General features: G+C 31.2%; 2 protein-coding genes and 1 pseudogene across 4 annotated transcripts; 1 reads left to right on the forward strand and 2 right to left on the reverse strand.

Annotated features, from left to right (window-relative positions):
* Positions 1–1,615: 1,615 nt before the first annotated feature.
* Positions 1,616–4,420, reverse strand: LOC113873590 (annotated as a pseudogene).
* Positions 4,421–5,588: 1,168 nt separating this feature from the next.
* On the reverse strand, positions 5,589–12,489 carry LOC113871048 (RNA-binding protein 39-like). Of its 3 annotated transcripts, XM_027507746.1 has the most exons (14): positions 11,841–12,469; positions 10,458–10,536; positions 10,289–10,345; positions 9,543–9,598; positions 8,471–8,699; positions 8,113–8,199; positions 7,946–8,020; positions 7,754–7,834; positions 6,933–6,997; positions 6,674–6,860; positions 6,503–6,591; positions 6,274–6,388; positions 6,019–6,065; positions 5,596–5,896 (listed from the first exon to the last, which is right to left on the reverse strand). In XM_027507746.1, exons 1-14 carry the CDS (start codon positions 12,317–12,319, stop codon positions 5,797–5,799), a joined length of 1,746 nt encoding a protein of 581 aa, XP_027363547.1. In that variant the 5' UTR covers positions 12,320–12,469; the 3' UTR covers positions 5,596–5,796. The 3 variants fall into 3 exon arrangements, with proteins under 3 accessions (XP_027363548.1, XP_027363547.1, XP_027363546.1); XM_027507747.1 differs by lacking the exon at positions 6,019–6,065 and having other exon boundaries at positions 5,589–5,896; positions 11,841–12,489; XM_027507745.1 differs by lacking the exon at positions 6,019–6,065 and having other exon boundaries at positions 5,599–5,896; positions 7,754–8,020.
* A 2,832-nt stretch (positions 12,490–15,321) lies between these two features.
* Positions 15,322–20,498, forward strand: LOC113871171 (ribonucleoside-diphosphate reductase large subunit). The gene is made up of 17 exons (XM_027508040.1): positions 15,322–15,841; positions 15,930–15,991; positions 16,075–16,162; positions 16,445–16,708; positions 16,880–17,120; positions 17,210–17,286; positions 17,424–17,594; positions 17,690–17,782; positions 17,883–18,032; positions 18,142–18,228; positions 18,370–18,534; positions 18,621–18,740; positions 18,967–19,169; positions 19,241–19,390; positions 19,468–19,615; positions 19,915–19,998; positions 20,080–20,498. The coding sequence occupies exons 1-17, from the start codon at positions 15,614–15,616 to the stop codon at positions 20,176–20,178; spliced, it is 2,430 nt and encodes an 809-aa protein (XP_027363841.1). The 5' UTR covers positions 15,322–15,613; the 3' UTR covers positions 20,179–20,498.
* Positions 20,499–24,900: the final 4,402 nt, after the last annotated feature.

Consider the following 24,900-nt stretch of genomic DNA (forward strand, 5'->3'; position numbering starts at 1 on the left):
CATTACATGTTAAAGTTGAAATAACTGTTGACATTTTATTTATATTTTAAATTTTTAGTTAAATATTAATATTTTTCCTTAAATATAAATTAAAATGCATTTTTTCCATTACAAATATTTTTAAAAAACTTACTTAAGTTGAATACGAAAAATAAAATTTCACAACATGAGATAATTTAAGATTATCATTAAAACACGCTCCTTTAGCTTATTTTGTGAATTTTGAAATTTTTATAAATTAAAATTATTTATTAATGATATAATTGTTGAATCTAAATTTTAATTTTAAATTATGTAAATTTTTTATTCAAATTCATTTAATGATTATGATAATAGCAATAAGACAATCCAACTCTTTATTATAAATGAAAGTAACATGAGAAGTGAAGTATTCAACCATTCATTTATCGTGTGGACATTTTACTGCCTAATGTACAAATTTTTCTTCCTTTTTTTTTTCAACACTTTATTTATTATCAACCTTTTTGTCAATTACATTCTAAATTTTAGAGATTGTAACTTAACTCTTGTTTATTATTTTAAATAAATTTTTTAGATTTTTCATAAATACATATTTTTATATTTATTAAAATATTATGATTATTACTTTATATAAACTTTTAAATTTTCTTAAATACCAATATTTATACTTATAAAAAATTTCTCATTACCTCATAAATTTCAAAATTTTCATAAATACTTATATTTAAATTTATAAAGTTCATAATTCTTAATTTATTATTTATAGAACTTTCACCCAAATTTTTTAGCAATTAAATATCTTTAATTTCGTGTAAAAAATATTTCACAACTAAAATCATATAACTAATATTAAACTTTCATCTATTTTTTCTCAATTTATACTATTTTTAAATACTTTTTCTCAATCTTTTTTCTCTACTCTTTTTTATCTTTCATAATATCTTATATATAAAATGCGTGTACTTTTTAACGTAATAATATGCATAAATTACACTCGTGACATTCGAAATAGACAACTTTGTTCAACATGGTTTAATTCATCCGTCTATTAACAATCATTCACACTGATTTAACTAATAAAGCCTCTATAATTAACTATAACGAAAAACGCTAATCAACTTCTAAAAAATTATCAAGTCAAGTCGAGAAAGGATTAATGAAATGAACAATCCCGAAACTTGCTGCAAGTCTTCGCTGTCTGCTTTCACCATGGGAACTGCGGTTAGATCACTGGAAAAACACCAGCCAAGGATAAAATCACAGCATAGATTTGTAGCTACATATCAGCATCACATCTATTTGTTCATCGCCTCTATTAGTAAAACCCATGATTGAAAACGACATAATTAACTTAATCCAATGACAGGGAACACAGGTGAAATAATGATAGAATGAACCGTATAAATTTCACAACATAATGGATTATAACAAAACTCATTTTCCTTACAAGTGTTACTCAGTACGCAATCCCTCTTGGTGACAAAATTTGTTTGTGATTTGACCGTATATAAGAGATGCAGCACCGAACAGACTCACCCCTCGTTTACTATCTTCCACGTCAGAAGCACATGTAGGTCAAACCTGCTGAAAAAATATATATATATATAACTTTAAGTAACACCGTGCTGTGGATTCCAATTGCAAATTGGACATGTAATCATCGTTACGCTATTTGGCATTGGTATGGGCCGCGCCGACACACCAGATAAGCTTCGTCCTTGCATTTTGTTCTTATGTCTTCCATACTCGAATGGTGCCATCCACAGCAGCAGTAACCATGCAGTTTCCCTTCGGGTGATAACTAACACTTTGTTACCTGACAGAAAACCCATATGCATTTATATCATTTTCACATCCTTCCAAAAATTGTTATTTAGAAGCAAATTATGCACAAATTGCATCTCTAAAAGTAGAACAATAATTACATTATAAAACCCAAAATGCCATCAGTCCAAGCTGCAATACGCAGACTATTTTGGAACAAAATGAAGCATTAAATCCCATAGGTTAAGGTAGTGATGACGTTATCATCAGACATTAAGTTAACAACAATAAAATGTGACGTAAGGAATATTAATTAAAGCAACAAAATTCCTGTAAAATTACCAAACTATTTGGACCAAGTGTTTTTGTGATAACAATTTTCAAACTGGGCTGTCAATACAATGCCAAAAAAGAGTTCCCCACTCAAACCTCAACCACACCATGAGAAATCATACATGGTATAAATGAACGAGCAAAACCATACGGGGTATCATGCCAATACCAAGAGGAACAACTTTTTCCTTTGTTGAGGAAGAATTGAAAATTTGAAGAAGCCATAATCATGATTCATGTCAAATTATTTTAGTGAAAGAAAGGTCTAAATGTCCTTTTAGTGTCATACTTGCACAACTTTTTTTCAGAAAGAATGAACAAGTAAAAGATATTTACCACTGACGTATGAGCCCTGAATCCTGAAACAACAGATGATTCTGCAAGATCCCAGAAATAAATAAAGCCATCCTCAGAGCCACCACCCACCAGTTACACGAGCATCCGTATTGGTAAGGCAGGAATCCAATTTGTAAGACTGAGAAAAGTTCAATATAAATGATCAAAATTTCATAAAAATGAATAGTATTTGTAACATAGCCAGGGAACATTTAGAAGAGTTTATGAAAATAACATGTAACTCTCATAAGCTCATTTTAGTTTATGTATTTCAATAAGATTATTTATATAATTTATCAGAATAAGTACTTTCAGCTTGTTACAAGAAGACTTATAGGACAAGCCCTCGTATAAAAAGAACTTATTAAATAAAAGCTTCGTGTTCCCAAGCACACCCTAGAGTTACTTCAAACACAAAAAACATGCTTTAGGAATGAATAATTGCAGAAATCAGTAAATAGTAATCCCGAAATGCAAATATATAAATGAAAGTGAATTTCAGCTTGTATCCCACAATTTCTAGCGAGCATGCACCTGGTATCTTCCACTATAAGTAAATAATGCTATACGCGGAACATCAGAAAGTGCTAAAACCAGATTTATGCATCTGCAAACTAACCTTATTAGTGTGTCCTTTATATTCTTGTAGTAGTTCACCTGTGGATCTGACACAAGAAAGGATGGTGAAGCTCAAAGGGATATAGACCCACAGTATACTTTCCCAAAATGTTCCATAACATACCTGTCAAAGAGGCGCAAAGTAGAGTCTAAGCAACCGGCTAGAATGCAGTTACCATCATTTAACATTGATACACAGTTGACAGGTTGCCCTGAGTTATCGGATATTTCTCTGGTGAACAGAAAAGAGAACATTAGTAGAATTTCATAATGCAAATAAATTTCAGGGCAACAATAAATTGTCCAACAGTAGGATATCTCTTTCATTTTGAAATATCACCCGAAACATTTGTTGATTATTATAAACATAAATTCATGAATTACAAAAGAATAAAAAATGATCATCAAAATTTTCCAAATAAGTTGCATAAAACCTGCCAATACGAATGTCAAATGTTCGAGCAGTTTCATCAACACTTCCTCCGATAATTTCAGTTTTTGTTAAACAGACAGACATCACACTATCTGCAAATGTATCACTAATCTGCACGTCAATTGCAACTTTTGATTAATAACCCAGTAGAAAGAAATTGAGTGCATGGCGCGTAATAAATAATTGTTAGAGAAAAAAAAAAGTGTGTGTGTGTGGTGGGGGGGGTGAGTAGATGAAATGCACCTGAATTGGCTCAGTGCTGTGGGATCTGCAGTCCCAAGCACGCAACCATTGATCATATCCGGCTGTAACTTCAACAGATGAATACTCATTGAACTTTACACCGTTTACCTGCAAAAGAAATCATCAATATCACCATCCAAAGAGAAAATGACTTAAAAATGAATACGTTATAATGCAAAGAAAGGATAACTCACCTCACCATCATGGCCACGAAATTTTCTAATTACACGTGCAGTTGCAACATCCCAATAAAATATCTGTCGATCTCCACCGCACGAACACAACTTGGAAGTTGTCACTATAATAACATGCTAAATAACGCATTATGGCACTTAAGAGTTCATCATCACAGTTCATAACCACAATTGAAGTAAGAAATTCTACAATCTAAGGCATGTTTGCTGCATTCTGAATATGCATAAATTTAATGATTCACTAAGTAATCGAATGACATTACGAGTATAGAGATATGATGAATGAATGTAGTGATGAGAGAGAGTACGGCGTGACGTGGACATCGCGAAGCTTGTGGCCATGGGATTTATAGGTCTCGATGTTGATTCCACGGTGGGGATTCCAGAGGCGTATGGTACGGTCTTTGCCGCAACTGAGAAAATAATTGCCGTCGGAGTTTAACCTCGCCGCCAACACCGCATCCTCGTGACCCTCAAGCACGTTTGCCTCCTTCCGCGGAAGATTTTCCATGCTCATCTCTTTTTCTTCACTGCAAAGGGAGCCAAACCCTCCCTCCACCACCATGCATTCTTCACTCTTACTCTCTCCACCACCATGCATTTTTCGCTCTTCCTCCTAAAGTACATTTTTTTCCTTAAAGAAAATGTTAATACTCGCCCTAGTATGACAATTTTTTCTTAATTTAATATTTTAATATATAGATAATAATTAAACAAAAAAAGTTAACTACAAGCGAGAAAGTACTGTAGAAGTACTAAAAATTTAATCCAAGCAAGCAAGCGCCCGTTTTCACTCATTTGCTTGTAATTCGGCCATACATAATTTCTCACTATTTAGGCTTGGAATGGAGCCAACTACCATATTGAGTTTTTATTCAATCCCCCGCATTTTCTCAAATAAAAACGTAAATCCTATAAAAATTATATTTTAATTAATTAAATTACAAATAATAAAGATGAATACAAAAATTTAAGTACTCAATTAATAAAAAATAAAGATAAAAATAATTATCCAACAAATATAAAAATGAATATGCATAATTATTAAAAATACAAATATAAAAATAAGTACCATACACAATTTAATCATTATCATCCCTACAACCAACTCACTTCCTCAACAACTTCAAACGTGACCGTGGTATTTAAACATAAGATTAAATTATAATCACTTGCTAGGTAAAAGCTCCCTTATGATCCACAATAATGGTGATAGAACAAAAATTGAAAAGAAGAAGTTAAAAGTCGAAATTAAATCCGTAAAAAATTAAAGCTAACCTGAAACTTGAAATAAAGTTTAAAGAAAATCATTAACTTTATTACATTTATATTTTTTGCATAGCATTATAATTTTCAACAATGCTTTTTGATACGAAAACATTGGTACGAATTTAGACAAATACAAAGGTATCGTATTTTATTGGTTAAACAGGTAAATAATAATCTTGACAAGAAAAAGGGTAATTAAAAATATAGAAAATAGAGAATTAACAGAAATCATCGGAACCGCTTTCGTAAATTTTTTCATGAAAACTTTTTCCAATCATTTAGTATTATCGTATAATTTTTTGAGGAATAGGGTTCAAATTTGAGAACTTGGGAAGGGCGGAATCCAATGAAGCTTGCACGTATCACGTATCGAAGTTGAAATAGAAAGGTCAATGAGCCCTAAAACAAAAACGCAAAAAGAGGAATAGAAGATATTCTCCATTACACATAAACATGATGAAATAGCATGACAAGATTGTTAAAATACATTTGGCATGCGTAACGGAAACTGATTAGTAACTGATCATGAAGCTCGTCAACATCTGGACATTACAATTTCTGTAATCATACATCTAATACAATTCAAGAATCAAAATCTATAAACTAGAACTTAATTTATGAAAACTAAGACCACAAAATTATGCAGATTGTATATTTAGAACCCCGGAGGCCTGTATGAACTTCAAGCTTCCCCTTTAAACTTGGCTTCATATGACTGCGGTTGCTGCAAAACGAACAACTAGAAATATGCTCATCCAGAGAAAAAAAAATTGTTGTACAACATTAGGTGTTGTTAAAATCAAAAGGAAAAAAAAAATAGAAAGAGAAGGGAGAAAAGAGATATACAAGACACAATAGGATTTTGATAATGTCAATGTTTCCTGTTCAAAAATCTTTAAAAACAAGAAATAGAATAAAAACAAAGTGACATTTTAATAACTAGATATGAAAATAGAAAATAACAATAGAACATATTCTGAAATCAAATAACCCCTAATTTATTCCATATCACCTTTAATTTATTCTAATTATGTTTTCAAGTCCATAGACAAGAAAGAAAAAAAGAAAATGGCAGGGAACTCATGAATATTAAAATATTACCATGAAGACAGCTGAAATTGACCTGCGTGCAAACCATCTCATATGCATTGCACGTTGAGCAGCACTTGCTGCTTCCACAGTTTCAAACCGCAAATACACAAATCCTGCACTATGTCTGTATATACAACAATTAAGTAGTTGTAAGAGATTTAATTTAATTTTTAAAAAAGGAAAAGCAGCCGGTAAAATTTTTCATGATTATCGTAGTGTTAAACATGTATGAACTTACTTGTCAACAAAAATATGCTTCACCCGGCCATACTTAGAACACTCTTCCTCTACATCCTCTTTAATGTCCATATCAAAATCTGGTTCCGTCTGCATTGTAATACTTGTCATCAGTACATATATTTAAATGAAACATCAAATGGTGGAAGTATATAATCAGTTAACCACAGACCTCAGTGCTTGGATCAAACATATTCTTTAACAACAAACACTCGCTGGGGCTTCCAACTGGTTCTACCACCGGGGTAGGCATAACTTGTGCTGGTAGAACTGGTGCAGGTATAATACCTGAATTACCAATAGGCAAGCTAATAGCCTGCTGAGCAGGAACTGAGCCATTCACAATGGGCATACCTATACTGCAATATTGGAAAACTGTGAAGATAATGAACACATTTACAAAATATATGAGGAATAATGTTAACACGAACCTTGCAGGAATGTCAGCACCAGCTAGCCTCTGCATAAGCAATGCTCTTGAGTGAGCATTTAAAGTCTGCATAGGAAAGCATGATAGATAAGCAAGGTACTTGCTGTGAAGAAGACGGATTACTTTCACTATACCCAAAAAAAGGCAGGAACCAAAAAGCTTCCTAATCACCCTCAGGCCCATCCCCAATTAGAAAGAAATAGAGTTTCTGACAGTACACAAAGACAAGGAGAAAGCAGCAGAGATACAAGGTACAGAAATAAAAGGTATGATCTAAAACCAGATCAAGGAAAAAGGAATGCCAAACACCTGTTTCTAAGCTATGTCTAGAATTTACTTGTAAGTTATAACCTAAGATCCTCAAAGGCACTAAAACTTCAATGCACCTATCTATCAAATAGTAATTAATCTTGCCATCAATCCGTAAATATGTATACTTGTACATACTAAAGAAATAATAGCACATTAAACTTTCGGCCAATCATGCTTCTAGCAATCAGGATAAATCACATATCTATGATGCAGTATTTTTAGAGCTTTTGCCTAGAAGCTATTATTTCCAACTTCTAAAAGAAGGCACAAGAACAACGTTTTAAAAGTTCTTATTTTTTTCTTCCCAAAAAAAATAACAAACTTAGATGATTATAAATGTTTTAACCAAATCTTTTTATTGAAAAAACGCATTTTCCTTGAAGAACAAACAAAAAAGCCCCAAGTTAGTAAATTACAATATTTCATGAAAAGATATAGATTTAAAATTTTAAATGACAAGCCATTGTGTGAAAACCAATCTTTCAATATTTTATATAACAAGACACTTACCAATCCACCCTCATCATCATCCAAATCTGCAGATTTTGCAGTTGTATCTTGGCTTGCAACATGATCTGTTACACACGAAACCTGAATTTGATGAACAACATCAGTCACAAACAAAAGAACTAGCAAAGTTATCATCAACAGAATTGAAAACATACAAGTGAAAAACAAAATGACTAACACAAATATTTCTACCTTGATAGTCCTGCCAGCAATCTCCAATTTTCCATTTAAACTCTGGGCAGCCTTGGCATGTTCAAGATGGGCAAACTGTCCAAAGAGTGCAAATTACCAAGATAAATAACAATATCACCAAAAGCAATATTTTTCTCAAAGTCATGTATAAAGCATCAGACACGAACTTGAACAAACCCAAAACCCTTGCAGTGTCCTGTCTCCAAGTCAAGAGGCAGCTGAACAACCTCAACTGGACCAAATGGCTCAAATATCTAAAACAACAAAAAGAAATATAAAATATTACAAAATTGTCACAATAAGATTCAAAATGGTGACAGCATACCAACAAAATATATCTAGTTTAGAAAAAACTAATTGACTGGTTTTAAGAAGAAATTAATATTGTCAAACTATTGCCATTCAGTAAAATCAAGAGTATTCATATTCCTGATAAAGGTAGTAAATGCCAAAAAAAAAAAATATATTAGCCAAACATATGCATCCTCACCACAACAGCCAATAAGACAGCAAGAAAAACAATACCTCACGCAGCTGACTTTCAGTCATATTAAAGTGAAGATTCCCTACATACAACTTTCTGTCCACAGCTCCATAGGGCCCAGCTACACCGGCTGCTCCACCAGAAGCATTAGATTGAACAAGGTTCTTTTCAGCCTCAGAAGGTTTCACCATTACAGGTTGCCCAAGAAGAAGTTGGCCAGATAGAGCAATAGCCATTGGCACCGACATTGCATCATAAAATTCAATATACCTGCAGCCTCATCAAGAACACGCATCAAGTTTTCAGAACCACAAAAAACAAATAGTTGCAATCAAAATTTACAAAGCATACAACAAAGAGATCTAGGGAGAAAAAATCTCTAATGCAGACAGCTCAAGCTAAGTTTCAATTGATGTATCTGACTCTTAAAAGAAAATGTTAGCCAGTCATAATGAGAAATAAAGAAACTAAAGCATATATTAATAATTAAATTTACAATTCAATCAAGAGAGAATAAGACAAGATGATAATATAGAGAAAGGGAACCACTGAGAAAGGCAGAGGCAGGATTAGCAACTTTGACACACATCCTTGGCCTATATATGTACACGTGCAAATCAAATCCTAAGAAAGAAGCCAACTTAAAGCTGGTAGCTGGCCCAGTACAGTAACTCACTTGTCAGATAATTCTAAAAGCCAAAATAGAACAAAATCCATGAGCATCTCATCTAGCCACCTATAGCCATTCATCCCACACAAAATTAGAAAAAATGGGAAAAGACAGTAAAATTCCCTCCATATCCCAATTCATGAAGGGAGGAAAATAAACTGAAAGGGCCATCAGCATACAAATGAAATCCTCGTTGTATGACAAGCAGAGGAAGAAAATTGGGAATAGGACCAAACAAAAATCCAAGATTATGTCATCTACCTTGAGTGCGCAGCATGAATTGATTAAACATGAGTGCAAGGTATTCCCACCATCCCTCATCATTATCGCATTGCTAGTCCATTTAAAGATACAGTTAAACATGATTCTTGGAAGTTGATATCCTAATACCACAATAGCACATCCATATAAACAAAGAAATTATTTAACAATAAAGCACATACCCAACTCCCTTAGATCGTCTTGAGTTCCTATCCATGATCAGACGGACATCTCTCACCTGAAAAGAAGGAACGTTAAAATTGACATAGGAAGTATCACGCACACAGACAGATATAAGACATTCACCCTAAGCTTGCAAACCAAACAACAAATTTGTGGTATTGAAAATAGCATCATATGACCCTGAATTCACTCAACACACGCAGACAAAATGTTGAGATATAATAAAGTTGCTCTCCCACTTGAAACTGACGGCAGAGGATAATATCCTACAACAGCAACCAAATGTTCTGAATTAGAAGCATTCAGTATGCTTGTAAGAACTTGTACATTGATCCACTTTGGATAAACCTCTCAATAAGTACATATAGGAGTAAAAAAATCAATAAAAAACAAATCAAACTCATTTCACAAGTTAAAATCAAAGTATGTTTCTCTATTTTTTTTATAAATAATGTGAAGAAATAAGTTATTTTCAACTTTAAAAAAGTTGTATTCATTTTTTTATACTAAGTTTTTTCTCTTATAAGGACTTCTTTAAAAATTTATCCAAACTGAACCATTAAATATGATTGTTATCACTTTTCATAATTGAGAAGCAACAATATATAAAACATAAAATAAAATAATATTAATACTCTTAATTGCAATAGAATTCATTATAGTTCTCACGGAGGCATAAATTACATGGATCGGTAGACATTACAATTCCAAATCCATAAGTATGTCAAATTTAAAAACAACTGACCTTGCCAGCCTTTGAGAAGAACTCGTACACATCTCTCTCTGTTGCTTTTAAGGGCATCTGCAAGCACCGCAAAGCAAATAGAAAATTATCAGAAAAGGACACCAAATATCCAACATCTAGAATTTATAAATCTATATTATTAAAAAAATAATCAGGCCATCCAATCAACCTGGTAGGCAAAAACAGTTCTCTGATCCCTTTCTGGGTCTGCCTCAGGTTCCACAGCCTCTTTCTTATCCCTAAATCTCCTGCGACTCAAATTAAAATTAAGTTGTGAGATTATAATCCAAAGTATATTTTGTTAACATAAAAGTCCTCCAAAACATCACTTAATATCATTATAATATTATGCATATATCCCAGGGTTATGGTTTTATCGTCCTTTAAATTAATAAAGCCAAAAATTGGAGTCAGGATCCCATCATATAACACCAACCTAGCTTTCCAACCCATTAGAAAAAAATTAACGAGAAAATATTACCAATACCTCGAACTAAATACAATAAATTAATGAAACAATACCTCCATCATGAATCCTGCTCAATCTTAGAATCAGAGTAGTCAAAGGAATGCCTAAGGCCCCAAGGCATGGTATCAGAAGGGATCACCACCTCCTGGCACCTTAGGAGTGCCTTTCTGGTTCAAAAGAGACATACACCCACTTATGTCTTATTCATAAATCATAACAGTGGCAAAAAATCTGAAACCCTAGCCAACTAACTTAGTAATTTACAATGTTATATTAAAGGGTGTATAATAGTTATCATATTAAAAGAATAACTACTTATTGGCCAATGGGACTCTCAACAGCAAGAAGCTTAGTGTTTGTGAATTTCACATCATAGACTTTTATCAGCAGGAAAAATGTTAATGCCTATCACCTCAAGGCATTAAAACCTCTTTGTGCCTTAAGAGCGTTTTTCACCTTTGACTATCCTGCATAAACTATATGTCACCTAAACTGCTGGAAGAGTAATTAAACACTTACAATAGTGATCATATGATCAATCTGCACTTTACAGCAACCTCAAGGTCGTTGATGAAGTTATACCAACAACACAATCATACATTTGATATAACACCAACAAGAAGCCAAAATGCATTACATCTTATTCTCAAAGAGTATGTCGTAAACCCTGTTTGGGCTTACAAACCCTGTCACGATTCGGAGAATCCAAATAGAGGTCTAATTCCCACTTCATCCCTTCCTTTCATGAGAAAAATGAATTGCATAAAACACCAAATAGTTCCAACCAGCACGAATAATACGCACACAATTAGCCATACCACCGTGAAAAAAACATTTTAAAAATAATTCTAAAAACAGAAGCCAAGTAAACTTGTAGCTGAAAAGCAACAACTACACATTACAAACTGAGAGAAAAATACCAATCCAGCATAAAAGAATAAAATCAAATCACGAACGCGAACTTATGAGCACTAATGTAATGGAAACCATTCGCTAGGAAAACTGATCCAACGCTGAATTGAAATAAATAAAACGAAATTCACAAAAATAGATTGCTGAAAACACAAAGGAAAGAGAAATTACCGGCCATCCCGCGTCTCGAAATCTCGTTCTCTGTCTCTATCTCTCTCAGAACGACTCCTACTCCTTCTGGATCTCTCTTTCTCGTCTCGCTCTCTCTCTCGCTCCCTGTCCCTTCTCTCGCGTTCCTTTTCCCTGTCTCTCCTATCCCTGTCTTTGTCCCTCCTCTCTCTATCCTTATCCCTCTCTTTGTCTCTGCTACTCCTCTCACCGTCTCTCTCCCTCTCACTTCGGTGACGGGCAGAGGAACGGTCGCGCTCGCGTTCTCTATCTCTGTCACGATCTCTCTTGGAACCGTTCTCGTCGTCGCCCTTGGACCTCTTGCTCCTCCTTTCGTCGGCGTCGAGATCCTCGTCAACGTCGTGCTTCCGGTAACTCCTCTCGCTCTTGTCGTTGTTATCCTTCTTCTTCTTAGAGGAATCTCTGTCTTCCTGTTGCTCTTCCACTGTCTTCTCCAGGTATTCATACTCGTCGAAGTCCATTTGTGTGTTCTGTGTAACGTTGTTGAGCTAGACTCTCAATTTCTAGGGTTTTAGGGTTTTTTTTACTGCCTCCACAATGCAGAGAGGAGCAGGGGTTCGGTTGGTTCCTCCGGTATGCGTATTCTAGAAGCTTTAACTCTTACCCAAAATAAATTATTAATAATAAAAACAAAATAATATGGTTCAGCTTGTCTGCTTTAAAGGATATTTTTGCAAAAATAATAATTTAGTTTAAATATCCTAATTATTATACAGATAGTTTATGTCACGAATTTAATCGTTTAAACTAGTTGCAATAAGAAAAAAAAATGCTTACTTTTTTTACTCATCTATAAAATATATAAAGTCATGTATTTTTTATAAGTTTTAATAGTTTTTTATATCCGTATATTTCACTTGAATATATAATTTCAATCAAATTTTATTTAATTTTCTCAAAACATTTTTTTTGGATCCATAACAAATAATATTTTTCTGAAAGCAGAGTTATTGGATCTCTAGCATTAAGTGGAGGGTCAAAAGTGGACAAAAAGAAACTAGTTTTAGGTGCAGAACTAATTACAAACTTGTAATTTATGACTAGATTAGTTAAAACTGAATAATATATAACAATAAAGAATTTTTAGTTTGTAACTGAATAATCAAATTATAATTAATAAAATTAATTATACAATTAACTGAAATGGTTAAAATATATTAAAATAATTTTATGTGAGTATGAATTATTTAGAAGACTAATAATAACAAAGTTTATTGAAACTAACTTCTAACTGAATGTTACTTTAGAATTGTTTCTCGTAAGTTTTTTTTTTATAGCCTTCTTCTCTTTCTTTTTTTTTTTCCCCTCATAAATGGGGCTCAAAGGCCCAGACAACCCTTGCCTTCTTTTGCTATTTGATTATCAAATAGTTTAATTAACTTGTTAATTAAAAATTACATTATAAATAAAAATATTCAGAGTACCAAATACACTTTTAATAAAATGCAATATAGAGGTGGAGTTATTATTGTATACACCGTATTATAGAGATAAAGGGAGATCATTTTTAATAAAATAAATTAGAAGTTATGAGTTTATATTCTTTATTTTTGAAGTTTGTTGAAAATTATAGATTTATATTTATACTAAAACCGTTGTAACTGTATAAATAATTTATAAAATTAAAAATTATTTAACAAATTAGTTGTATAAAATGGCAGATAGTATTAAGTTTAGACATTATTTATTTTATTTATTTGCTACCAATGAAACTATGTATTTTAATATAAAATACATTCAAATAAAATAAGTAAAGAAGCAAATGAAAAAAAAATAGCAATATCATGGTGAAGGTAAAAAAAAAAACATTTATACGTGTGATTTTTATTATGAAATATATAAATTGTCATTTTAAAAAATGAATAGCTTGTTGTAACTTAAGACTTGGTTATACAAAATTAAAAAATATATATAATATTTGAAATTTAACTTTTTAAAGGTTATGTAAAAAACGTTTATGTTTGTTTAAGGTAACTTTTAACTTATTCAATAACTTGTAGTTTATTAATTTAGTCAACAAGCTTGTAAAATAATTTGTAACTTTCAAAAGACTAACTATTAATATTTCTACTATATTCTTATCCTTAATTAAAAAAATAGATCTTATTTATCATACAATTAAAATATATACATTAATCTTATTTAATTTTTTATTTTTTTACCTTCACAATAGTTATTTTTTTTAATTTGCTCTCTTATTTATTCTATTAAAATATATTATATATTTTTAAAATTATAACTTAAAATATTAAATGTTCAAATATATACGAGAAAAAATATTTGTATATAAACATTTAATTAATTAATCATTTGACAATAAACAACTATAATAAATTAAATATAATTTTAATATTATATCAATATAAATAAATATAATTTATATATTATTTTAAGTTATTTAATACAAATAAGTTATATAATAGTTATGAAATCATTTTAGTTTTATTAAATACTTTGTCCAATTAAAAGTTACAGGCTTGCACTTTTCACAAAACATAACTGAATGCTGTAAACTTATGACTTCTGATTTAGATGAGTTTATTTTTAATTTGCTAACTAATACATTAAAGATATTGAAAAATAAATGATAAATATTTTGTTTCTATTAAAACACATTACCATGCATTAAAAATACATAAAAGTGAGTATATTTTTATGTTTTTTTTAATATTTTTTCAATAATAAGTACTTATAACACTTTCTTGAATAAAATTCCTCTACTTCAATGGTCTGTAATAAAATCTCCAAGTGTTTGCTATAAAGGAATATTGCATTTAAATGGAACGATTTTTATTATCAAGATTATAATCTCATACCAATTAAACCAATTGATAACGCTATTTATTATCATAATATTTTTCTTTGTGATATGAAATCGGCAAAGGAGGGAAAAAATATTGCGAGTGTTTATCTCAATTTTTTTTTAAGTTTTATTTGGAAAATAATTTAGAGCATACATAGATAACTGTATCTGCAATGCTATGCGAACATTAATTTTAACGTGAATCTCGAGATTAAAAATGTAAATTAAAAAATACACGCGTAGTAGTAAGAATTTGTCGTGTTTACTGCAAATTTAACAATTTTTTTTTATAAATATTGTTGACTTTCAAAAAGTAGTGTTGTTACATATTTTTTATTATCATGGTTATAGATGAATATGTTGCATTTCCATAAAAAAAAAAGAATGGACAAAATATTATTTTAATAAAACAAAAAGAATACATCATCAGTAATATTATTTTCACTATATTTTCCACTCTCATCCAAATATATATATATTTTTATTTTATAAACTAATTTATTTTAGAAGAGAGTTTTTTTAGCTATGAATGTATATCAAATGCGATCTGAATTATCATGGATGAATCGAACGGTCCTCACTTAAACAGATCAAAACGGCGCGAAGAGAAGTACGATCACACGAAGCTGTATGAAAGCACCAAAACGAGATCACATGGGCGCCTTCTACTTGATTTTAAAGGAGAACGTGGTCCCGCACTACCGCAACCCTCGCTCAAAGGTGGATACAATTCAAGCTCCTGCTTCAACCTTTTCAAATCAAGTTGCAAATACCAAATATAATCACGCTCTCGCGGGAAATTTTCGAATTACTCACATTTGCGAGGGAACCCTCATCATTAGGCCGGCACACACTATAATATCTCAAAGCCCACACTCACTATAAATACACATTCGCGCCTGCGCTAAAACTGTTCGTAGAAATTCTTCACTGAGATTCACACACAAAAACAATGTATGTGGTGAAGAGAGATGGGAGGCAAGAGGCCGTTCATTTTGATAAAATAACGGCGCGCCTTAAGAAGCTAAGTTACGGGTTAAGCACCGAACACTGTGACCCCGTTTTGGTGGCTCAGAAAGTGTGTGCTGGCGTTTACAAAGGCGTCACCACGAGCCAACTTGATGAATTGGCCGCTGAAACCGCTGCAGCCATGACAGCGAACCACCCTGACTATGCGTCTGTTAGTTTTTTTTTTTCTTCTTCTAGTGGTCTTTTTGAGGTTCTTATGGATCGAAATTAAACGCTGATTTGTTTTGCGTTTGGTGTAGTTGGCTGCCAGGATTGCCGTTTCTAATTTGCACAAGAACACGAAGAAGTCGTTTTCCGAGACGTAAGTGTGATGGAGGATAGTGTTTGTGGTTTGTTTGTTGAGGTGATTTTGTGTTTACTGTGGTTGACTTGTGGTCATTTCAGGATTAAAATTATGTACAATCACTTTAACGAGAGATCTGGCATGAAGGCTCCTTTGATTGCTGATGATGTCTATGAAATTATCATCACGGTATTTGTTATAGTTGCTATTTCATATTCGGTGTGTTTTTTAGTTTATGTTCTCTTGGCTTAATTGGTTAAGCGTGGTCTCTGTTTGTGAATGTCTCTTATGCATAGTGGATCTGTTGTTATTTAGGACTTTGAATGCTTTTAGTATAGTTATTGATTATTGACTATTAAACTGTGCGTCTGATATGATTTTCTTGGTTTATGGTGTAAGATGCTTTTAGTATTGTTGTTCTGTTTGGTGTGAAGTGAATTTAACTTTTTATCATTTCCTGTTTTGTTTTAGAATGTTGCTCGTTTGGACAGTGAGATAATCTATGATAGGGACTTTGACTATGATTACTTTGGCTTCAAAACCCTTGAGAGGTCCTATCTCTTGAAAGTTCAAGGGAAGGTTGTGGAAAGACCTCAGCACATGTTGATGAGGGTTGCTGTTGGAATTCATAAGGATGACATAGATTCTGCTGTAAAAACTTACCACATGATGTCTCAGCGATGGTTCACACATGCATCTCCAACTCTTTTCAATGCAGGAACTCCTAGGCCTCAAGTATGGTTTCTGTTAATGCTTCTTCCCTCCTTGTTTGTTTCTTTTTGTGAGCCTGTGAAGTGATTAATGATTTTTGACATTAATGTCTTTAAGATTAATTTATAGTAATACTCTGTCGAAGAGTGGTAAACCATGACTCATTTGATTGGATCTGTTTATGTGATGTGGCAGTTGAGTAGTTGCTTCCTTGTGTGCATGAAAGATGACAGCATAGAGGGAATTTATGATACTTTGAAGGAGTGTGCTGTCATCAGCAAATCAGCAGGAGGAATTGGTGTTTCTGTTCACAACATTCGTGCCATGGGCAGTTACATCCGTGGAACAAATGGGACATCAAATGGCATTGTTCCAATGCTGCGTGTGTTCAACGATACTGCTCGCTATGTTGATCAAGGAGGAGGCAAGAGGAAAGGTTAATTGTTTGTACCTAATTGGTAATTTCTATATTTTAATGAATATTTGTCAATTCCTTTACTTACACTTCTTATGTGCTTTTGGTAGGTGCATTTGCTGTGTACTTGGAGCCATGGCATGCCGATATATTTGAATTCTTGGATTTAAGAAAAAATCATGGAAAGGTATGATTGATGGGCTTTAAAAAGAAATAGCTTTTTTGTTTCCCATTACTTAGTTATGACCCTAGTTCTTAGTTTATGATAATTGAAGAAAAATTCTATTTTGTTGACACAAGTATGCGGTCATGTTATTTATGCAGGAAGAACATCGTGCTCGCGATTTGTTTTATGCTCTTTGGGTTCCTGATCTCTTTATGGAAAGAGTTCAGAGTAATGGGCAATGGTCTTTGTTTTGCCCCAATGAAGCACCGGGTTTGGCTGATTGTTGGGGTGAAGAATTTGAGAAACTGTACAATCAGTATGAAAGAGATGTAAGTCTGGTCTACATATGTAGTGTTGTTTTGCATGTTAATGTGCCTTTTCCTGATTACTCCCTTGTTTTTCAACCAAATTCATGTGTGCCCAGGGAAAAGCAAAGAAGGTTGTTCAGGCTCAGAATCTCTGGTTTGAAATTTTGAAGTCCCAAATAGAAACTGGAACCCCTTATATGCTTTTTAAGGTGGTTCACAAAGACTTGTTTGACTTTCTTCAAGTTTCTTTTTCAATACATTTTGTATTTATTATTTTGCATTGAAAACTTTTCACTTTCTTTATTGTAGGACACTTGCAATAGGAAAAGCAATCAACAGAATCTGGGCACAATTAAGTCATCAAACTTGTGCACTGAGATAATTGAATATACAAGTCCTACAGAAACAGCTGTGTGCAACCTAGCATCAATTGCACTACCACGATATGTGAGAGAGAAGGTAAGACATCTCAGGCATGCTTCATGTCTTAGGTCCACATTTATTTGATTTCTAGGTGGCTATGCTAACTTGTTCTTCCTGATTTGGAATGTTTACCTGCTTATTATAGGGTGTGCCCATGGAATCTCATCCATCTAAGCTTGTTGGGAGCAGAGGCTCAAAAAACAGATATTTTGACTTTGACAAACTGGGAGAGGTACAATTTCTAGATACTCTTTAACTTCATAGAATAGTGGATGTTCTTAATGTGTAGCCTCGATTGGCAATTTGGCATTATAATTATATGACTAGTGTTGTGATGGTCCTGTGTTTTTTTTTTTTTTTGTGACAATTGTAGGTTACAGCAATGGTGACAACTAACCTTAATAAAATAATTGATGTTAATTACTATCCAGTTGATAATGCTAAAAGGTCAAACTTCCGACACAGACCCATAGGTATTGGAGTTCAGGGTCTTGCTGATACCTTCATACTACTTGGCATGGCATTTGATTCACCAGAGGTAAATAATGTTTGTTAGACTGTTAATTTATCTACTCTGTAAGGTAGATGTTCTTTGATTTGATGGTTTACATGGATGAGATGCAGGCTCAACAGTTAAACAAGGATATATTTGAGACTATATACTATCATGCTCTGAAAACTTCTTCTGAATTGGCTGCAAAAGAAGGTCCCTATGAAACATATAGTGGTAGTCCTATAAGCAAGGTAATGTGAGAGGCAATTTTACCTACCATTCTTTTTTCCTTTTAATGTCTTGAGCTACTTTCATGTAAAATTTTGAAGTTATAAAAATCTAATTTCTATATAATGTGGTTGAACACAGATGCACATATATATTCAACTTAATTTTTAAGGCTTAAAGTTAGGAATGCAAACATCTAAAATGTTTGTAATTGTATGTACTGGCTTAGACAATTTTTGTATTGTGCAGGGAATTCTTCAACCAGACATGTGGGGTGTGATGCCTTCAAGTCGTTGGAATTGGAATGCACTTCGGGAGACAATATCAAAGTTGGGTGTGAGAAATTCACTTCTTATTGCCCCCATGCCTACTGCATCTACTAGTCAGATTCTTGGCAATAATGAGTGTTTTGAGCCATATACTTCTAATATCTACAGTCGCAGGGTTCTAAGGTGTTTTGCCATCCCATGTTATTTTGTCTTGGTATCCAATATGTCTTGCGTGTTAACTGTTTGTCTTTCAGTGGAGAATTTGTTGTAGTGAACAAGCATCTGCTTCATGACTTGACTGAAATGGGACTGTGGTCACCTACAGTCAAGAATAAGATTATCTATGAGGATGGTTCAGTTCAGAAAATCCCAGAAATACCTGATGAGCTGAAAATCATATACAAGTATGAGTTTTGTGATTTTGTAACTTACCCAAACTTGGCTCTTACATATCTATTCTAACTCTTTTTGAAATTGTCAGGACGGTATGGGAGATAAAGCAAAAGACTTTGGTTGATATGGCTGTTGATCGAGGATGCTACATAGATCAGAGTCAAAGCTTAAATATTCACATGGATCAACCCAACTTTGGAAAGTTGACTTCCTTGCATTTCTATGCATGGTCAAAGGTATCAATTTTTTCACTGGGGCAAGTTAAATCAGTTATTGTCAATGGATTATTTTGTGTTTTGTTTGCTTTCACAATTGGATCTTATTGGTGATATGAATTTTAGAGAGGTAAACATTCAAAAGATATAAATCTACACACTGCCTGGGTTTATTTCTTTTGCATTGGTCTTTCTGATTTCTGGATACACCACTAAATTAACTTTAAATGTTAGATATGGAAACTTTGTCTCGTGTTGTGGTGAATATTAGCGAATTGTTTGCTGATTGATGTTTATTGCTTTCTGTTTTGTCGTGAAAGGGTTTGAAGACTGGGATGTATTATCTGCGATCACGTGCTGCAGCTGATGCTATCAAGTTTACTGTTGATACCTCTGTCCTCAAGGTAATGAGAATTCAATGTAATAATCTTCCTTATTCATGTAATTTACATATTTTGATATTAAATATTTTTCTACGAATGTAGGAAACATCAGAGGTGGAGGAGGAGGATGATAATAGCAAGATGGCACAGATGGTGTGCTCTTTAACGAACCGAGAAGAGTGTTTGGCTTGTGGAAGTTGAAAGTATTCCAAATTATAATTTCATTTTCACGGATTAGTGTAGGGCCTAAAAAAACCCTCACGTGCAAACATAACAATTTATTTTAGAAGGCACTGCTGGTGTCATAAGAGTAGGATTCAATTCATACATGATAATCTTAAGCATTCTTAATTATATCTAGAGTTTTGTATAGTATTTATGGTGTTAATTTCGTTTGTATGTGCCCGTTCTAGTATTATAAGTTAAGTTGATGAAAATATTGAGATGTAACCAAGTGAGCTGTCAAGTCAGTTGCTTTGTTTCCTTTATTTAATTCGAATTTGGAACATCTAGCCCTTGGCGAAGGACGGGAACCTAGTAAATTAAATTGATAATGTGGAAAGGAAATCTATGTTGGGTAAAAAGGAAGAGAACATGGTCTTAAGTTAAATGGGACAATATTAATTGACATGTGTTAAGTTGGTAAATTTATACATTTATTTATCTTTTATAAATATTAAATTTTATTAATTTAATTACTAGTTCTCATGAAATAAATCCGATTTGTAAGTTTATATAATTTTAAATTTTGATTGATTTTATTATGTTATTTTCTTTTAAGGTAAAATATAAGTGATTTTTTTATTGTTAGAATTATATATTTATAAATTTGTAATTTAATAAAATAAAATTTAACACACAAAATTCTCAAGTAAATGTTATGCTTTAATAGATAAACTAGTAGATTTTAATATATTTTAAAAATATTATAGGTGTAAAGTTTTTAAATTCAACATTTAAACATTACTTTATTCAACAGAGAGAAGGTATACAAAAGATATTTTATTTGATTTACAAGAATAAAGGAAGAGAGAAAATCAATGAATTTATTATAATATATAAGTTACGAAACTAAAGATGTATTTTATTTTAATTAGTTTAAAAGGTTATCTCCCCTTCAAATTTCTAATTGCATTTTAATAGTTTAAAACAAATCTAGCAAATTTTATTGCATTTGATTCTATCGTGATTGAAACCCCCTTCCAACACTCATAAGAAATTTAAACTGGTTGTTAGAATAAAGATCAATGTGGTACTATCAAGAGAAACTCAAGACTTAGTTTTGTTTTATTTTGACCTATCTTGCATATTTCTTTTTTCTTTTTACAGTTTAATTAAGCATAATCTTTATCATTTTAAAGTATTTTTAGTTTATACTTAACTTCATTTTTTGTATGCATAAAAGTAATTTTTAGTTAAATAGCTAAAAATTAATTTCTTTTAAGGGACTCATTTAATTATAAACTATACCAGTCGTTGTTAATAAAATCATATATGTTATATTCGAATTTTTATATTTTATTCTCATGAAATCTCATCACATTCCTTTTTCTTATGAAATAAAATATTTTTTTTCAATGATATATGACTCATCGTGACCTTTCACATTGAATAAAAAAATTAATATTAACTTTTAAATTAATCCTTTAATTAGCTGAGATGTTTTTCTTTTCTTAATTTTTTAATTAATACTTTAATTTTTTTCAATCAACATTAAAATAACAATATATTTATAAACAATTTTTACAATATAAATTTATTAGTTTTTTTATATTTTAAAATCAAAAAATTAAATTTTTTACTTTTCATTAATTTATATTTTATTAATTAAATTTTTATATATTGACAAAACACTCATGCACTGCACTGAATATTTATTAGTTTAACTTATGCCTATAAATACACCGTAAAGCAAGGGATTGTCATTAGTACGAATAATATCAAAATTAGTGTCTACATCGAAAAACAAAAGTTGTGTCGAGAAACACATTATCACTCACTAAATGAAATGTAACTAAACCAAACTGTATGATAACGTTTTGCAGAATTCTAAAGCAAACGTCAAACCGCAAGAAATTAAAAAGATAAATAAAAATATTTAATCTCTTACAAAAGAAAAAGGCCTTTTCTAATAATTTAAAAATATTTTATTCCATAATTTCAAAGGACATATTTTAATGAAATCGTTATTTTATATTTTTTTAAAAAAATAAAAATTATAAAAAATTATATGATAAAATTTTTAAAAAATTATATAATCGAATGTTTTAAAATAGCACAATGATATTTAAAATAATATTATAAAGATTTATTTTTTCAATGTGTAAAACGTGAAAACGGAACTTGTCAATTTATGGCCGGCAGCACTTATCCTTTGTAAGTTTGGAAAATTTGAGGTAACCTCCATCATTTTCCCGTACTCCCTCTCTTACTCACAAAATATAAGTTGAAATACATCTCTTTCAATTAATAACTTTTTATAAAATACAAAATTAATAAATTTACTTATTAAATTATTTTATATTATTTTTATAGTTATATATTAATATTTAATATTATTTTTATAGTTATATATTAATATTTAGGTAATTTGAATATTTATAAGTATATTATTTAAATTTAATATTTTTATATTTTAAAAATATATTATTATAAAAATAAAATAATATATTTATTAATTTTATTTTATATAAAACTTTGTAAAATTAATCTATTTAGTAAAAAATAAGTAAATTAATATTATATTTTATAAAAATATTAAATAATTTAAGTATTTAAATTGGTGTCAAATGTCAACAAATATGGCTTAAATACTAGCCTTTAATTGTTATAAAATATTTTTAACATATACTAAAGTCTAAGTTGAGAGCCTCAAACCAACCAGTGAACATGAAAAGTGAAAGAAAATTTCCTCCTCTTTTCCTTGATCGAATTCCATCAACTTTTATCCATAAGTTGGAAATATTTTCAATCGTTTAACGTAATAACAATTACGAAATAAAAAAAATGATAGAACATACTTATTTATAATATCATTGAATCATAAAATTTAATATTAATAAAATTTATTAATTCTAAAATTATGTCTATTATATATTCGAATTAATTTTAATAGTAACACTATTTTTTTCAACACAATACATTAAAATAAAATTCATAAAAAAAAGGCAAGACACAATTGGAAAATCACTTTTGCAATATAAATGAAAGCACACAAGCTTGTCCAAGTGACATGTGAAATGTTAATTTTTTCTCCTTTCTAATTTCTTTACCCTACCAAACGATTAAAATGCAATATTTCTCCCCTCTAAACTACCCTTAATTCTTTTATTTTTAATATATTCAATCCAAAAAAAGCCATTTTTGCATAATTTTTCATTCATATATATTTTTAGAAGTTGTCTTGATATTTATTTACATTGAAATTTTTGATCTTTCGTTTTCATACTTTTATTATGTGGGTGGTAGAAAAAGTAATATTGGAATAATTATTCACTCATTAGGCATTTCTCATAGTCAAATTAATTTGTAGGAAGTACTATTAGGCTTTTAGACACACAAAGGGACAGGCCCAGTTTTATCCATTAGTGATCAATACCGCGTGGATGTGAATCTATCATTGACCCAAAAAGCTAGCGTTGACTCAAAAAGATCTAGATTGGAACTTGGTATAGCATATAAAAATGAAATTATTAAAATACTAATTTAAGTGGCACTTGAACTATCTTGTATCACTATTTATCTACATCCCAATTTGAAAAACTAAATTTGATCCTAATTGGGCTATTCCACTTCAAGTCAACAAATTTATAACAATAGACTATCATTTAATTAATTTTGAAATCATCTTTCCCCCCTTCCATTACACTCATCACTAATTAAGTTGAGATTTATTTAAAACTTGTTAAATGAGACGTGTTTTAGTTTCTATCTATTTAGTGTTACTCTTAATTCAATAAAAATTTTATATAATTTTTAACTAATTACTAGTATATTAATTTTTTTTAGGTTACAACCATCTCTAATTGAATATATATTAAATATCTTATCTATTTGAAGCGAGTGAAGTAAAATTATGGCGGATGATAAATTCTCTCCAATTTATTATCTAATATCATTTAAATTTTTAAGGGCTTATATTTTAGACGCTTGATCAAAATGCGTTTAGCCCTATAACAAGTGTAGGAAACAGTGTGTTGCAAGCTAGTGTTTCTTAGAAAAACAAATTGGATAAGCTTTACACACTTATTTGTTTTTATGGAAGATATCCGTTAAGTTAAACGATGCAATTTGTGAAGAATACCCATTGATAATAGATACTAATAAATGAAACAAATTTGGCAATTTACTGTTTCCAATTTTTAACAAAGAATAACGTAAATCGTGGTCCCTCGTTTGGTGTTGGATAACTCCAAAAAATAAGATAAGTTCGATTTGAACACTCCTATGTGCAAGTTCAATTGCACCTTTTTTTTTTTTCCCTATTCGAGGTAACCTAATTAAAATCATTATGTTTAATTAATGGATGTGTACTGGTAATAAGACATGTTCATCATAAGAGATGGATAACAACAAATTGATGAACAAATGAAATTCTGCGGATGCAACTTGCCAATTTGACATCAAATATCTGAATTTGAATGGAATAACCAATTAACCATAGTGGAAGCATGCAACTTGCAGATTCATCCAACCATTGTTGAATCAAGCTTAATGCCTCCAAAATTGTATACATACTACAGAGAATAACGTGACCAAACATACTTATCCGTGTGGGATTTTCAATTCAAGTCGGTTATTAATTTAATTTAGCTAATAATTAAAATATATAAGTTCGATTCCATGTATAAAACATATTAAAATACAGTATTTTGATGTCGGCTCCTAACTGTTCTGACCTTTTTCTTAGCACCGACTTGATCG

Source organism: Abrus precatorius, unplaced genomic scaffold (assembly GCF_003935025.1).
Source record: "Abrus precatorius isolate BTA unplaced genomic scaffold, Abrus_2018 Scaffold7, whole genome shotgun sequence".
NCBI lineage: Eukaryota > Viridiplantae > Streptophyta > Magnoliopsida > Fabales > Fabaceae > Abrus > Abrus precatorius.

Coding starts and splice junctions, on each gene's coding strand:
- LOC113871171 (XM_027508040.1), top strand. CDS start 15,614: ATGTATGTGGTGAAGAGAGATGGGAGGCAAGAGGCCGTTCATTTTGAT. Junction 18,535..18,620: donor TGGCATTTGATTCACCAGAG/GTAAATAATGTT, acceptor GATGAGATGCAG/GCTCAACAGTTAAACAAGGA. Junction 19,616..19,914: donor ATTTCTATGCATGGTCAAAG/GTATCAATTTTT, acceptor TTGTCGTGAAAG/GGTTTGAAGACTGGGATGTA.
- LOC113871048 (XM_027507745.1), bottom strand. CDS start 12,319: ATGGACTTCGACGAGTATGAATACCTGGAGAAGACAGTGGAAGAGCAA. Junction 10,537..11,840: donor TTCGAGACGCGGGATGGCCG/GTAATTTCTCTT, acceptor TTTGAGTCGCAG/GAGATTTAGGGATAAGAAAG. Junction 6,861..6,932: donor GGTGCTGACATTCCTGCAAG/GTTCGTGTTAAC, acceptor CCAATATTGCAG/TATAGGTATGCCCATTGTGA.